The 14,593-nt window shown below is 43.8% G+C and overlaps 2 protein-coding genes across 16 annotated transcripts in view; one reads left to right on the top strand and one right to left on the bottom strand.

Moving 5' to 3' along the window:
• Positions 1-14,593, top strand: part of MYRIP (myosin VIIA and Rab interacting protein) — a 217,822-nt gene that overhangs the window by 42,822 nt on the left and 160,407 nt on the right. The window lies entirely within an intron of this gene.
• On the bottom strand, positions 483-14,067 carry LOC119715326 (uncharacterized). 7 transcript variants are annotated; one of them, XM_072033203.1, is made up of 4 exons: positions 6,347-14,067; positions 3,336-3,404; positions 1,569-1,628; positions 483-892 (listed from the first exon to the last, which is right to left on the bottom strand). In XM_072033203.1, exon 1 carries the CDS (start codon positions 13,245-13,247, stop codon positions 12,234-12,236), a length of 1,014 nt encoding a protein of 337 aa, XP_071889304.1. In that variant the 5' UTR covers positions 13,248-14,067; the 3' UTR covers positions 483-892; positions 1,569-1,628; positions 3,336-3,404; positions 6,347-12,233. The 7 variants fall into 7 exon arrangements, with proteins under 7 accessions (XP_071889304.1, XP_071889302.1, XP_071889303.1 ...); XM_072033201.1 differs by having other exon boundaries at positions 483-1,628; XM_072033202.1 differs by lacking the exon at positions 3,336-3,404.

Raw genomic sequence — 14,593 nt, 5'->3', positions numbered from 1 at the left:
TTTCACTGAGTGGGTTTCATTCCACATTTGTTTCAAGTCTTGCATTTCTTGTCTTCTTGGTTGTGGCTAGAGCTATTTTTACAGCTTAAGTTAAGGCTAGTTGTTTGTGTGTTCCTACGGTTCTCTCTGACTTGATTCACAACATCCCTGACCTGTTGCTTCTGTGGTGTAGTAAGACCCAGGTGAAGGCCTGTTTGAGTACAGTGCTGCAGAAACCCTCCTGCCTTGTGCTTTTGAAGGAGTAGCTCTGGCAGCAGAAGCATATCACAGTGGCTTGTGCTGCTTCTTGGCAGTGTTGGCTCAACAAGAGTAGGTGATTTTTCTGGGGTAATTTTTAAATATATGCGCAAATGGCTATCTTTCTGACTGAAAGTATCAGGAAGCAGATCTGAGTACAGATGTGCCTTTTTTCCCTCCTAGAAGTCATTTTTTAGTGAGTAACTGTTCTTTTGTTCTGTCTGAAGCTGGCATGTATTATTCAGTAAGGCTAGATTGGTTTTATTAAAGACAATTCTCATCAGATAACAGAAAAAAAAAATCTCACTTATTAGGTGCATGTTCCTGGGGCACTGGGGCACTGGTCATAAATGTTATAAGCTCCCTCTTAATTAATTTTTCAGAGAGCATTGCTTTAATAATAGAAAGGAATTTATTGAGTAAGCAACAGCAAGCAAAACAGCGCTGGGCGGCCGGGGAGTCTCGGCTCCGCCAACGGCGCGCACCTCACCCCCCCCAGGGTCCCTTTTTATATCTTGGTGATTTCAGGATTACGCAGCACGTCCGGGTATGTTCTGCGACTGCGCGCACTGTTGCTAGGGGGTCGTCTCTGTCCCTCTGGTGGTCGTGAAGATGAAGGCCGTAGTCTTCCTCGGCGTTGTGGTTCAACTTCTTTCTTTATTTGGTCATGTTGGCCCAGCGTGAGACAGGGAGGCAGGGTGTTGATACACTAGTTTAACAACTTATCAGGAGATGGTTACATGAACTTTGCAGCAGTGTTTTTTGAACAAAAGAGGCTACTGAGATGCAGAAGGAGAGAAGGGGAGAGGGTTCTCTTTTTTGTTACATTAAGCAAAGGAATTTTCATAGTGTCTAGCTAAGCATTATACAGCTCCTTACTTCAGCATGGAGTTTTCACAACTCCCATTCCTCAAACAGAACTCCTTGTTTTTACAAAAGACAATGAACAAACATTTATTGTGTATTACAATCCCTCCTTTTTCTTTTAGTTACTCATTTTGTTCATTGAAGCTCTGCAATGCCTGGCTACTAAGAACTAATGTTTCCTCGATTCCTTCATTGGTACTTATTGGCTCGTATCTGGCATGTATGAGCATTAAATGTGCCGCTTCTAAATGTCCCTTTACAATCGCAATCAATTTATTAAAAATACATGGTCCAAAAGTTAGTGCTATTATTAAGAACAACAAAGGTCCTGTTATTGTTGATAATAAAGTAGTAGGCCAAGGTGAATAATTAAACCAAGATTCGTACCAGCTCTGTCGGGCTTCATTCTCCCGTTTCCTTTTTTTTTTCAACCCTTCCCTGGGTCTTGCCATTGTATCTCTTACCTCTCCAGTGTGATCAGCATACACACAGCATTCCTCTTTCGGGTCTGCACACAGCCCGTCCTGTTGTAAAAAAAAAACAAAAAAAAAAACAAATCTAATCCCCTATGATTTTGTAACACTACCTCTGAAAGCAACCTGATAGATTTTCCAGGGCCGAGATGGATTGTTCAATTTGGGTCAGGTCCTCGTCCACAGCAATGCATAAGGAAGTAAATTCTTGATTTTGTTTAACCAATGAGGCTACCCTGGTCCCCACTCTAGCTCCTCCCAGGGTTATTAGGGTGGCCAAAGTTAGAGCCGTGAATGGTTCCCATCTTTCCAGATGATGACTTTCCACTGTGTCTGGGTGTACATATAATCCTCAGGGTGGTATAGAATCCTTGGTATAATTATCACCTGTATACAGAAATCACGAGACACATTAAAGAGTTTTAGTGATAGACAAGGAGTTATGCCCACTCACAAACAAACCCACCTAGCGTTGTTGGCTGGGATTAACCACTTGGCTGATTGTTTTCCATTCTCCATGATATTACATAGGTGACACTTCCCACTAGGAACCGTGCACACACACCTACCACCTCCAGTGACTTGTGTTAGTGTTACCCTTATGTCTTTTCCCCAACTGCAATGTAGAGGGCTGTTCTCGTTTGTGCGGGAGGGCTCCCTAGGATTCCCGATAGCATCATAATATGAAGGCCTTATACTAAAGCATAATCAACAGTGTTTTGTTACATTTGGGTTTGTTTTGTTTAATAATTTGTAGCTGGCATTCATGACCCCCCCATATGTTATTCTCAGCTATGTTATCATTCTCGGCTTTACCTGAGCTCGTAGGGCTGCCGAGGGTTGGAAGTGTAGTATTTTCCGCAGGCTGGATTCCCTGGACATTTTCTGACAATACCTCATTTGGTCCTACTGCCTGGGGCCTATCAGCATCCTCCTTTTCATTAGTATGAGTCCTCCCCTATCTGTTCTGTGTTTGTAAAATCTGACACCTCACATTTTTCCTAGTACCCAGCTAGTATCATCCAAGTTTGTTATATTTATATATAGAACCTTGCAAATTTCTTTATTTCCATGGAAGGTTCCTGTATACCCTATACCATGCCCTCACCACCTGTAACGGGGACCTGCTTGTTGGTTACAACCTTGCGGCCCATATCCCACTTGTAAGAATTTATTCCGACCAGCCCCGAGTGTCCAGTCCATAGCAATGGTTTCACACCCCCAGTATGCACAATAATACATGTTCGGGTAATTACAGTACCCCTTTCCTGGGTTAGAACTTGGGCAGAAATAAAATCCTGATCGGTTAAAGCATGGCTGCACTGACACCAGGTCACATAATGTGATGCGGAAACTGGGAGCACCCGCTGTCGTTGTTTGCTGGATGACGAATTGATCCTTCCATCTGATCAAGCTCCATTTAAAAGGCTGATGGGGGATGCGCAGACCCATAGCTGACCAAAACGATGATACTGACTCCCATGTATCGTAGGAGGTGGTTGGAGCCCATCTAAATTGTCGGCCCCTCAGTCCCCCACCGTTTTCACTTCTCTGCCTCGCTTGTCAGTTCGGTTGCAGCGAACTACAAGGTATCGGTTCTTCTTGGCAGCAGCAGTGTTCTTCAGGGGAACCTACTAGGGAGCCTTTGAAACAGGGCCTCCTCCCCTTCCCACGATACACAGATAATATAAAATACTTATCGAGTCCGTCTTAGTGTCAGCTTCAAGTCGTCAGGGCCTGGAGCTGCCTCCCATTTACCTTCCCGGATTGGTCCTTTCACACGGCTGGCATGCGTCCATCCTTTCTCCGCAGTTCGAACAGCCGTTTCTGTGGTAAGCAAAACAGCATAGGGGCCTTCCCCATCGTGGTGTTAAAGCAGTCTCTTTCCAAGTCTTAATTAGAATTGAGGGTGATCAAGTGGCAATTCCAAGTCATAGGGCATACCATATAGCATTTCAAAAGGAGAAATTCCTACATCAGTTCTGGGCTGTGTCCATATGTTTAACAGTGCAAGGGGTAAGCATTTTACCCAAGAAGCCTTAGTTTCCAGCACAAGTTTTGTTAGTTGTTTCTTAATTTCACCATTCATTCACTCTTCCTTTCCAGAAGAGGAGGGGTGCCAGGGGCTGTGAAAATCCCACTCAATCTCTAAGGCCTGCTTTGATCCTTGCAGTAAAGCTTTACACCCATTCAGTCACGTGGTCAATTAGGACAAACAAGTAACTCAGTAAAGTCTACCTGTATACTTTGGAAAGGTCAAAGCCCTGGCTCCCGTCCCCCTCTAGATAGGTTACAGAAGGCCTTTTTATTTACCTTTTGACATATAGTAGTACATCCTCTACATGTGTGCTTCCCTAAAGTATATATTCCTACACAGACATGCTTTCTTAGAACAACATCACACATTGCTTGCACCTCCCAATGACTCTTCTGATGTAAAACAGTTAATATTTGCCTCATTATCACTTTATTCAGCATTTCTCTCCCATCAGGGAGTATCGATTTTCCTTAAAATGATCCACATATTTGTAACATTAATACCTCCTTGGGAGGTTGTAATTGCTCCAAAATCTTTTTTAGAATTTACCCAAATAGATAGGTGGCCCTGTATAGCCCTGAGGTAAAATTGTCCACCTATATTGTTGCTTCCGCACCCATTTCAGGGTCTTTCCAGTCAGAGGTGAATATACATGTATGTTTGCTCTCAGGGCCAGAGAGCACTCCATTAATAACACTGTTATTCTAGTCTAACAATTTACTAGTTGAATGCCCAATTTAATCATCAAATCCCTTCCCAACAAGTTAGTCTCTGCCTTGGATACATACAATAATTGCCCAGTGATCATTTTATCCCCTAGTCTCAGCTTGGTATCCCCCAAAAGTGGCACTGTTATCCCAGTCCCTTCTACCCCCATCACATTTAGGGTTTCATTAGTTAATTTAATCCCTGATACTTTACAAGTAACAGCAGTTGGGAGAGCAAGAACCCCCCCCACAGACACCAAAGTCAGTGCAGAAGGAGGGGGAGGAGGCACTCCAGGCGCTGGAGCCGAAGCCCCCCTGCGGCCGCTGGAGAGGCCCCTGGTGGAGCAGGCTGTTCCCCCCTCCCCGATGCTTGGGAAACTGAACAAACACCACAGCAAATATGCAAATATACCAAAACTTCTAGACTGTTACTTAGATAATGCCTACATCACCTTTCCCTGCTCATACAACTTTGAATACCTTTAACACTTTCAACAAACCTTTTAACACGTACTTTATCTTTCTCTAGCCTTTACTTTTCTAATGCCGACATCAAAGGCTCAGTCAGGGGCCAACTTAATTCCGTACCTTTTCCCTCCAAGATGCTGAAACAACATCAATATACAACATTTCATCCTGTTTTCCTTCTTTCCACAAAAACAACATTGACTGTAATATGGTGTTATAATTAATACTTCCATTTAGGAGCCACTCCGCTCCATCCTCTAGTTTATAAAGTGGCCACCACTGATTACAATATTTAATAAGGGTTCTTTTACTCTCTGTACCCTCTTACCCCACTATATCCCTTCAATGTGTTAGTATACATCCTAGGGGGCTTTTCCTCGGGATTTCTTTGCTTTGAACTTTTCCTATTGTAATCTGCAGTGGTTAATATTCCACCGTTTTCCTAGAAGCTCTTTACTAGTCAATCCCAATCCCTCCAAAATCCACAATATATAGATACACAAGTAAAATCAGACCACTGGAAATTAACTGCCTGTAGACAATTACACTGGGAACATTTAAACCTGATGAACCGATAATATGCCTGGGAAAATTTTGTTCCCTTAAACATACACCTCAATGGCAGTTCTTATATTTTCATATTTACATATTAACATATGTATAAAAGAACACTTTAACAAAAATGCCCGGGCTTTTATATATACAATATACAATGTACAGTTATTATTCCAGTTACAATCATTCCTCAGCAGCTGGAAACATTGTGTCAGTTGCCATTAAAGCTCGCTTACCCTCCTCCTGTCTCTTTCTTAAAATCTCGGACGTCCCCAGAGTTAATGGGGATGGCCACATATTCCTAGTCACTGGTCCCTGAACGCTAGAGTCAGAGTCGCTATCAGAGTCTCCCTGGGGTTGCGGATTAGGAAGCCCGGGAGTCGGAGGGGCTGCAGATGGTGGTGGTGAAATATAGGGAGACAGTGGGGCTGGGATCTCTAATTCTCGGTTTTTCTTCTGCCTCCCATCCCCTCCTTTTTCTTTTAGAGGATATAAATCGGCTTGAGTTTCCAAGCTGATCCACAAATGTCCATATTCACTTTCTTCCAAACTAAAAGGTTCCTTTGAGTTTACATAAATATTTAGGGCCTGGCAAACCCAATCTTCAAAGGACCCAAATACAGGCCAGTAAAGGTGGTCTCCTCGAATCTGTTTACCACCCCAAACTTCAACACAATAATGTATCATTTTTACTTTATTGCTTCCCCGCCTAAAAGGGGAATCCTGCCAGTTTTTAATCATTAATCCCAGGGTAACCTAACATCAGACGTTACCCTGCCCATGGGACCAGAAGGCTTACTCTTCTTCTGTCCCATCTTCTGGAGCGCCTTCACACACACACGCACAAATCGCTTCCCCCTTTTCGTGGCCCAGTCCCTCGCGGGATGTGGGAACCGCACTACCGAGGGGTCCGCACTCGCTTCGTCCGCAATTGGACGTCTCACAACGCTACGCTCCAGGATACCCAACCCCAACCGAACGGATCACCGGCCTATACTTACTCACTCCTGAGTCTTCGTTCGGTCTTCGTGCACAAAGATTACTAGGGGTTGCCGGCTTTATTTGCTTGCTGCCGAATTTAGGGTTCGTCGGTGAAGGATTTGAATGAAAGTAGTCCTAGCGAAGGCCGCTGAAATCAGCGGGGCGCCCCCTCCGAAGGTCTTTCAATCAGATTGCCTTCATCCGAGTCACGGCACCAAATTTGTTATAAGCTCCCTCTTAATTAATTTTTCAGAGAGCATTGCTTTAATAATAGAAAGGAATTTATTGAGTAAGCAACAGCAAGCAAAACAGCGCTGGGCGGCCGGGGAGTCTCGGCTCCGCCAACGGCGCACACCTCACCCCCCCCAGGGTCCCTTTTTATATCTTGGTGATTTCAGGATTACGCAGCACGTCCGGGTATGTTCTGCGACTGCGCGCACTGTTGCTAGGGGGTCGTCTCTGTCCCTCTGGTGGTCGTGAAGATGAAGGCCGTAGTCTTCCTCGGCGTTGTGGTTCAACTTCTTTCTTTATTTGGTCATGTTGGCCCAGCGTGAGACAGGGAGGCAGGGTGTTGATACACTAGTTTAACAACTTATCAGGAGATGGTTACATGAACTTTGCAGCAGTGTTTTTTGAACAAAAGAGGCTACTGAGATGCAGAAGGAGAGAAGGGGAGAGGGTTCTCTTTTTTGTTACATTAAGCAAAGGAATTTTCATAGTGTCTAGCTAAGCATTATACAGCTCCTTACTTCAGCATGGAGTTTTCACAACTCCCATTCCTCAAACAGAACTCCTTGTTTTTACAAAAGACAATGAACAAACATTTATTGTGTATTACAATAAACAATAACTCTGTTATTGCAGGTTTTCTCTTTGTGTTGTGCTAAATGTTTTGTTTTGTTTTGTTTTGTTCTTTTCTTTCTTTTTTTTTAATTTTTTTTAAACAAAAGCCTTTCCATCTTAAAAAACGTCTTTAGTCCTTCCACCTCCCAGATGCTGGGAAACACTCAAAGTTAAATGAAGGCAGCATGAGGTGGTTAGCCAGCTTGAGAGTTCCATTTTTTTTTTCTCAGGTCCTTGGAGGAGATCTTTAGTTCAGGCTCAAACTCTTAAACTAATGAGTGTTGGGAACACTTCCGTTGTAAGCAAAACTGATAACTTAGTGAATATATGTATATATTACTAGGCTATGTAGTGGAATTTAGTCAAGACTTCTGATAGCAATAACTCCTGACAATAGCATGAAAAGTAAGGAAAACTTCATGCTAGAAGTATCTGCTTCAGGATTCAAAAATATCCTGAAGATAAGGACTCTGTATGTCTGTGGGAGACCTTAAGAGTATGTTGAAGCCACAGCATGAGATAATGTAATAAAAAGCTGTCTCCTGATACAGTATTTACGACACGTTCTGTATGAATTCATTAGTTTCCTGATGCTTGTTTAGCTGTGCAAGCACGACGTGCAAGCTATGCTGCTTTATTTATTTATTTATTTATTTATTTTCCAATGAAATTCTCAGTCGTTTTGACTCGTGGAAAGCTGACTTCACAATCAGTATGATTGTAAATTTAGGTATGTTTATTCAGTGCTGGGCAGCACGGGGGGCAGTCCCACCAAAGTTCTGCGCACCTAACGTGGCAACTTGCCATGGTTATATGCAGTAAAGAGTTACATATGCATGAAGTTTCCCGATACACCTATACATAGGCATAACCTGTCCCCGCTTAGTATTAAAATTAGCTACAACAAGTCGTTTCCATAAATTCCTCTTGTCTGCGCTTGCTCAGTGCCTTGTGGTGGTGGGCGCTGAGGGTCGTGGGGTAAAGTAAGATGTCTTCATCAGGGCTGAACTTTTCACTTCATCTCTTTGCTCATGCTCTCTGAGGTGTTGTTCACAATCTGGGCCTTAAGGTTGTTTTGATCTGGTTCTTGGGGTCCGAGGGGCTCCTGTTATCTGGAGGCCTAAGCGCAGCACAGGTGCAGTACATCGCAAATATAGCACATATTCATTCTTAATCAATCACTCTCTAATTTGCAATCCCAATGATTCAGTTTTTAATTGGAAGTAAAAATAAATAAAAATAAATACAGTTTTCTCATCATCATCTTTTCCATGCATTATGCTCAATAAATGAAGCCAGGGATGCTACCTAGTCTTGAGAGTTGAAAACACACAGTGCCCGAACAACAGATCTGGTGTATGATACTAGCTCAGTGAAGAGAGAGATCCTGTAATTACAAAAAACATGTGTTGCATACAATCTGAGGCTTCAGAAATATTTCTAACTATTTTTTTCCTAAAAAATCTTGGGCATTGTAATCAGAGAACACTTGTAGAATAGTGTATCACATACAAATTGAGATAGATACTAAAGGGTTTGACTGTAAACAACATGTTTTGGGTGGTCAAACCAAATTTCTCATTAATTTCACATGAAGCCATCCACTAGACATGTTGTGGGGCTGCTCCAAAAGCTTTGATTGAATGCCTCAGAGCATCAGGGAAGATGCTTTGGTACACTTATTTTCAGATTTTTTTTCCATAAAAGGTTAATAATTGATGACTTTAAATCAATCTGGAAAGAGCCTGGCTCTGCCCTCTTTGCACCCTCCTTTCAGGTATTTATAGACATTGATGATGTTATATATGGAATGGTACTTTGTGTCAAGAAGATGGTTGATATTAATAAAGAAGGGAGAGATGTGGGAATGTGGCCATGGGGGTTGGCAAGCCCCGTGGTTAATGACAACATTAGACTCTTAACGATGAGGCCATGAGGAATGTAAAAGAGTTTAGAGGGAATGAAGAAGGGTGATTCAGGAGACTCCATGCAGCCTCGGTTTCTTGTTCTCCAGCTATTAAGGCATGGAAGTTTCTGGGTGTTTGCTGTTGCTGTTATATGCAAAGTTGTTTACCAATGAGAAGTTGTTTTTGAAAAGGACTTCTGTGGAGAGAAGGGTATGAGAGGGGAGCCTGCCCTCAAGATGAAAAAAAAGAAAGGCAACACAATGTGATGAAGTTATATCATCAGTAAAGAAGCAGAAAGAAGGAAGGAAAAGGAACAAAGGATTTTTGGGAAAGGAACAAAGGATTTTTGCTGTTTCAAAAATCCCTCAACAATTTCCCCTTTTTCTTTTTGAGCAAACCAAGCCTGATGTAACAGTTTTGCAAGTAACCCTTTAACCACATTTATTACAATACAACACACAATGATGATTAACACCACAACAAACAGAATCCTTAATCCCTCTTTGATTAATCCCAGTAACCATCTATGCATCATTTCAAACAAATCAGTGAGCCATTGATGAAAAGAATTGATACCATATTGAATCTTTCTCATGTGCTCTTTCAGGAAAGTAATGGATTTGTGAATTGACTCATTATGATCAGAAAGGTTCAAACAGCACATTCCCTCAAAGTCCTCACACCCATGCCCTTGAGCCAAGAGCAAGAAGTCAATAGCAGCTCGATCCTGTAAGAGCGCATGTCGCAGACTATTTTGATCTGGTAACATCTCCTCAAATATCTCTGTTGTGGCATGGGCTTGCTTCTTGGCCCAGCATACCAATTTTTCTAAGTTGTTAAGTGCGGCCGCAGATGCCACTCCTGGCACAAAAATTGCCAATGCCGCTCTAGCTGCAACACCAAGCAATTCAACATTATCATTGCAATCCGATGCGAGCAATGCCCATTTCTGTCTGGTGATCTCATGCAACTGCGACAAGCTAGGAGCAAATATAGTGAGTTTATCTAAGTAACATGGACCTCCAATAGCATTTGCAGGGATACCTTGCCAGGCCCTATCCCCACAAATCAGAAAAACATCAGGAGGTAAGGCCATAGCTGTACGGTTGTTCTAAACACTATCGTTGCTACCCCTTGTCTCCGTGCCATAAGCCCCTAAACCGTGCCTAGCAGTGTCATTGTAATCACAGGTGTTAACTGTATTTCTGTACCCGTATGGCCCTTTCCAAGTTCCTGTAGCAGGATGTCGTTAATTCATTCTTATTTGTGATAACACATTTGGTGCTGCTATATTTATTGTTTGAAAAAGAATACTTGCAGGAGGGTCTTCTTGGTCCCTAGTCAAACATAAGTGATTCAAGACAACCAATGCCTCGGGCGATCACTCATTGTTGTTCTTGTTCTCTTTTAAACTCACTAATTGTTCCTTAAAAACCTGACATGATCGTTCAACCATCACTTGGCCCGTGGAGAATATGGAACACTTGTTTTTGGCTGAATCTGTAGGAAAATCCATTCCAGAACTCGAAAATGCTGCCCTATCATTCCACCCTTGCCATCACCTGTGTCACTTATGCTACTCCTATTACCCGTGCTGTTAGTGTCAGTGCATCCTCCTGGTACCGTTTCTGTCTTTGTCGCCCCTTACTCTCCCCCTTTTCTTTTTGCCACTGACCAATCACCACAAATGAATGAGACACATGATCGCTAATTAGGAAAGAGAGTGCAACATCTGCTATACGTCTGCAAGCAGTGCCGGCTGCAACCTTACAACCTATTTGTGAAAGAGCCCGGTGTTGGTCATTTGTTAGTGTAATCTGTGGCTCTGCACTCCTGCACCACAATGAAGGTAGTAATATAGCTAAGTTGTCATTAGTAATCCGTACAATGTGGCAACCCCACTGAATATTATCCAGGAACATTCATACATTTATCAATTTATGTAATATCATAGTTCTATCACCTATCTGGGGACGAATAGTAGAGTCTGATATTTTCCATCCCAAGTATAGCCATGGCTGTTTCTGTTGAACCTTCTCTGGGGCTATCTTCAACCCTTTTGCTTCCAAAGTATCCCAAATAAACTTTAAATCTGAAACCTGGAAGCATTCTGGCCTACCAAACCAAATGTTATCCATATAACGGTAAATAATTACGTCACACCATGTGTCCAAATTGGTTGTAGTGCCCAGGCCACATATAACTGACATAATGTAGGGGGATTCCTCATCCCCTGTAGAAGCACTAGCCATTCATAGCGCTTTGCCAGGGCCTGTTTGTTAATGGAAGGTACCGTAAAAGCAAATCTTTGACAATTCTGTTCCACCACATCTGGTTGCCTGGACTGATCAATAAATTTAGCATATGGTTCCCCAGGGGCCTGTTCTACAGAGGTAAATGGAGGTGCTTTCTTTTCCCCTGGGAGACTAAGAAGAGCCCTCAGTGCGAGCGGCACAGCTGTTTGGTGAATAATCGCAGGGAACTGCAACTGAATCTGGGTATTGAGATAAGGACCGTTCCCTTTTACATCTCTGCAGTAATCCCATACAGGGGGTTCCCCAGCTGACGCAGTTGACCCACTTCCCCCTGTGGTAACTGCAACCGTTCCCTTTCAAACAATAACAATGGGGAAGGAGTTAACAATAAGCGCGCCAAGTTTCGACAGTCAAGTGGACACATTGGTTTTGCCTGAAAAATCCATTGAATTATCTGACGAGCTGCCTGGGATTGTAATCCATAGTCCAAAAGCATTTTTTGAGCTTGTTGTAGAAGCTTGCAATCATGTGGCTGCCACAACCCAGTGCCTTGCGCAGGGTCGATAATAATAGGGCAGGCCAAGGATGTAGCATGCCTATGCCCCTCTATGAAAGCATCATATATGACATTGGAGCACCTGTCCCTCCTTGGACAGATGGAACCTGCTGTAACAGCCGACGTTGACATGGCCAGGGGTGGCCCAGCAGTCTGGAGGGTGCCCTCAAGCATGCTCATTATTTCTCCTGAGGAAGTGGAATCCAGGTGGTGGGAATGGAACCTGGCACTCAGATCATCAGAGGAGCCGGCTCCGTCCAAAGACACTTGTTGCAAGGTGCTCACAGTGCAATGGTTTCCCTCTAGTGAAGACCAGAAAGTCTAAGCCTCAAGGATTTTTGTGGGCTCAGCTGGAGGGTCCAGAGCACCTGGAGGGATCAGAGCACCCTAACCTGTGTTCAGAGCTTATGGTTGAAAATATGTCTTTCTCTGCAGAGAGATTCCAGCTTGATGGGTCAGACATGAGCTTCAGTGTGTTCTGAGAAAGCAGAGATTTGTCCTCTCCATCCTCAGTGAAGGTTTCATTGGCAAGGACGATGCTTGTTGTAGAGAAGACATGTTTGGTAGGTCTTGTTTGACATAGCTGCCTGAAACCAGGTGCAAGAAGCATAGATTTCTGGTCTATCTTCTCAGGTAAAGAAGCCTGTGGTGCTCTGGACTTCAGAAAATCACAGCTCCAAAGAGATTTAAAGGGAGAAATGCTGGTCATACCTTGCAGTGTAAACTGAAGGGCTTCAATTTGCTCCGTCAGCCTCTGATGACAGTTTTTCAGGTGGTAGTTTTCTAGCTCAAGCTCTCTCAGCTTAAATGTTACCCACTCTTTGATCTTGGCAGCTTTCTCTTGAACAATTTTGACTTCCTCAGTCCTCAGCTGTTTCTGTTTTGCTAGCTGAGTCTGCAGTCTATTAATCAGGTCTTCTTTTCTTTGCACTGTACCCATCAGCTCCTTCAGTGAAGGTCGATTTTCGCAAGCTGCTGCTGCACCTCTCATTGGTGAAGCATCCCGAGTGGATTTATTGCTGCCTGGCAGCGGCACAGATGCTGGCAGCACAGCTTTATCAAGATTTTCCAGCACGGGGGGTGGGGAGGGCAGCCCCCACTTGCCATTAGCACTCTGCTCCAATAGTCCCTCAGTTATTTCCGCCACTGATTGATTTATTGGAGAGGTCATACCCTGAACCAGGGTGGGTGCAGGAGCCGACGATAAAAATCGTGTCAGCTGCGTTCCTGAGGTCTCAGGTTTCGTACTCGGCGGTCTGTCAGTCCCCGACGGTACTGAGAAAGCTTGCGCCGCCGCCATAGCCAACTGCCGTTCGGTTTTTATACCGCACAGCGTGTTAAGCACCTCATGCCAGGTCATACATAGATCTTTATCAAACTTTCCATTTGTGATGGTTGTATCCCTTAAATGATCTTCTACGAGCTACCACTCATCTGGGCTAAAAATTAGAAGGATTTCCTTTAGCAAACCCTCCTTCTGGGCCCAGTGTACCAAGGATCTGATCTTTTTTACATTGCAAGATACGCCTCTCTTAGAGAGAATGCTAGAGAGAAGCTGCACAGCCGCTTCCTCCTCTATGGTTACATCAGACGGGTTGCAGGGTCGTGATCTCCACCCCTCTGCTGTATGCCAACTCGCCACACAGTGAGGGTCGTCTGCTATTGTTCACTGATGCCTCTGGTCTCCCATAGCAACTCGATCCCAGATGTCCCGCGTCTCACCACGATTATGTCACTTTCCCGCATCTCACCGCGATTCCTTTGTTCCCGTGTCTCACCGCAATCCGTATCAATCAGTCAATCTCTGCATCTCACCGCAATCTCTATCAATCTCTGCATTTTACCACAATTCCTTTATTCCCACGTCTCACTGTGATCTCTATCAATCAATCTCCGCGTCTCACCGCGATTTCTCTCCGCGTCTCACCACAATTATCTGTGTCTGGGTCGGTGCTTGGAGTTTCTCAGTGTCTCTCAGGTCTTTCAGCTTCTGTCAGGTCTCTCCATGTCTCTCAGGGCTCTTCATGTCTCTGAAGTCTCTCAGGTCTCTCAGTGTCTCTCAGCATCTGTCAGGTCTCTCAATGTCTCAGCCTCTGCAGGTCTCAGCCTGTTCAGGCGCCATATGTTGCAGGAAGAGCAGCTGAAAACACAACAGACACTAGTATGGTCAGATCATGCTCTTCTTCATTATTACCCGAATAGCCTGACTTTTATAGCAAACTTAACAGGGGCGGATAGTGTCTCACACAAGATTATTGGTCAAAAGAACTCAGACAAACAACTGCAAGAAAACAACCCCACCTGCAAGAAAACAACCCCCTTGTGATTAGCAGCCATGTAGAACTTGTCCTTGAAGCCAGCTGCTGGCAACAATATTTTTCTAAATTCCTCAATTGGGCGATGTGGGAACACTGTCATGGGAACTTCTCATAGTTGTCCTGGTAGCTTGGTTTGCTCGGTTGCAGCAAGCCATGGGATCTTTGCTGTTTCAAAAATCCCTCAACAGGTGTCATAAGAATGGCCAGAGCTGTGAATTTCTGAAAAGCAAGTCACAGTGATGCAGCTCCTCAGTGAGGACACAGAGGACTAACTTTTCAGGATGATATGGGTAGACAGTCCTTGAGGAATGTTGCTGAGAGGAATTTTTCCTTGAGGAAAAATGTCTGAGAAAATGGAAAAGCTTCCAGACCTCAATTAGCTCCTTTT

Source organism: Anas platyrhynchos, chromosome 2 (genome assembly GCF_047663525.1).
Source record: "Anas platyrhynchos isolate ZD024472 breed Pekin duck chromosome 2, IASCAAS_PekinDuck_T2T, whole genome shotgun sequence".
Lineage (NCBI taxonomy): Eukaryota > Metazoa > Chordata > Aves > Anseriformes > Anatidae > Anas > Anas platyrhynchos.
The sequence above is the reverse complement of the archived record's forward strand: the minus strand, read 5'-3'. Positions and strand labels throughout refer to the sequence as shown.

What these genes read in the sequence shown, in the direction of transcription:
- LOC119715326 (XM_072033201.1), bottom strand. Translation starts at nt 13,247, where the DNA reads ATGACCTGGCATGAGGTGCTTAACACGCTGTGCGGTATAAAAACCGAA.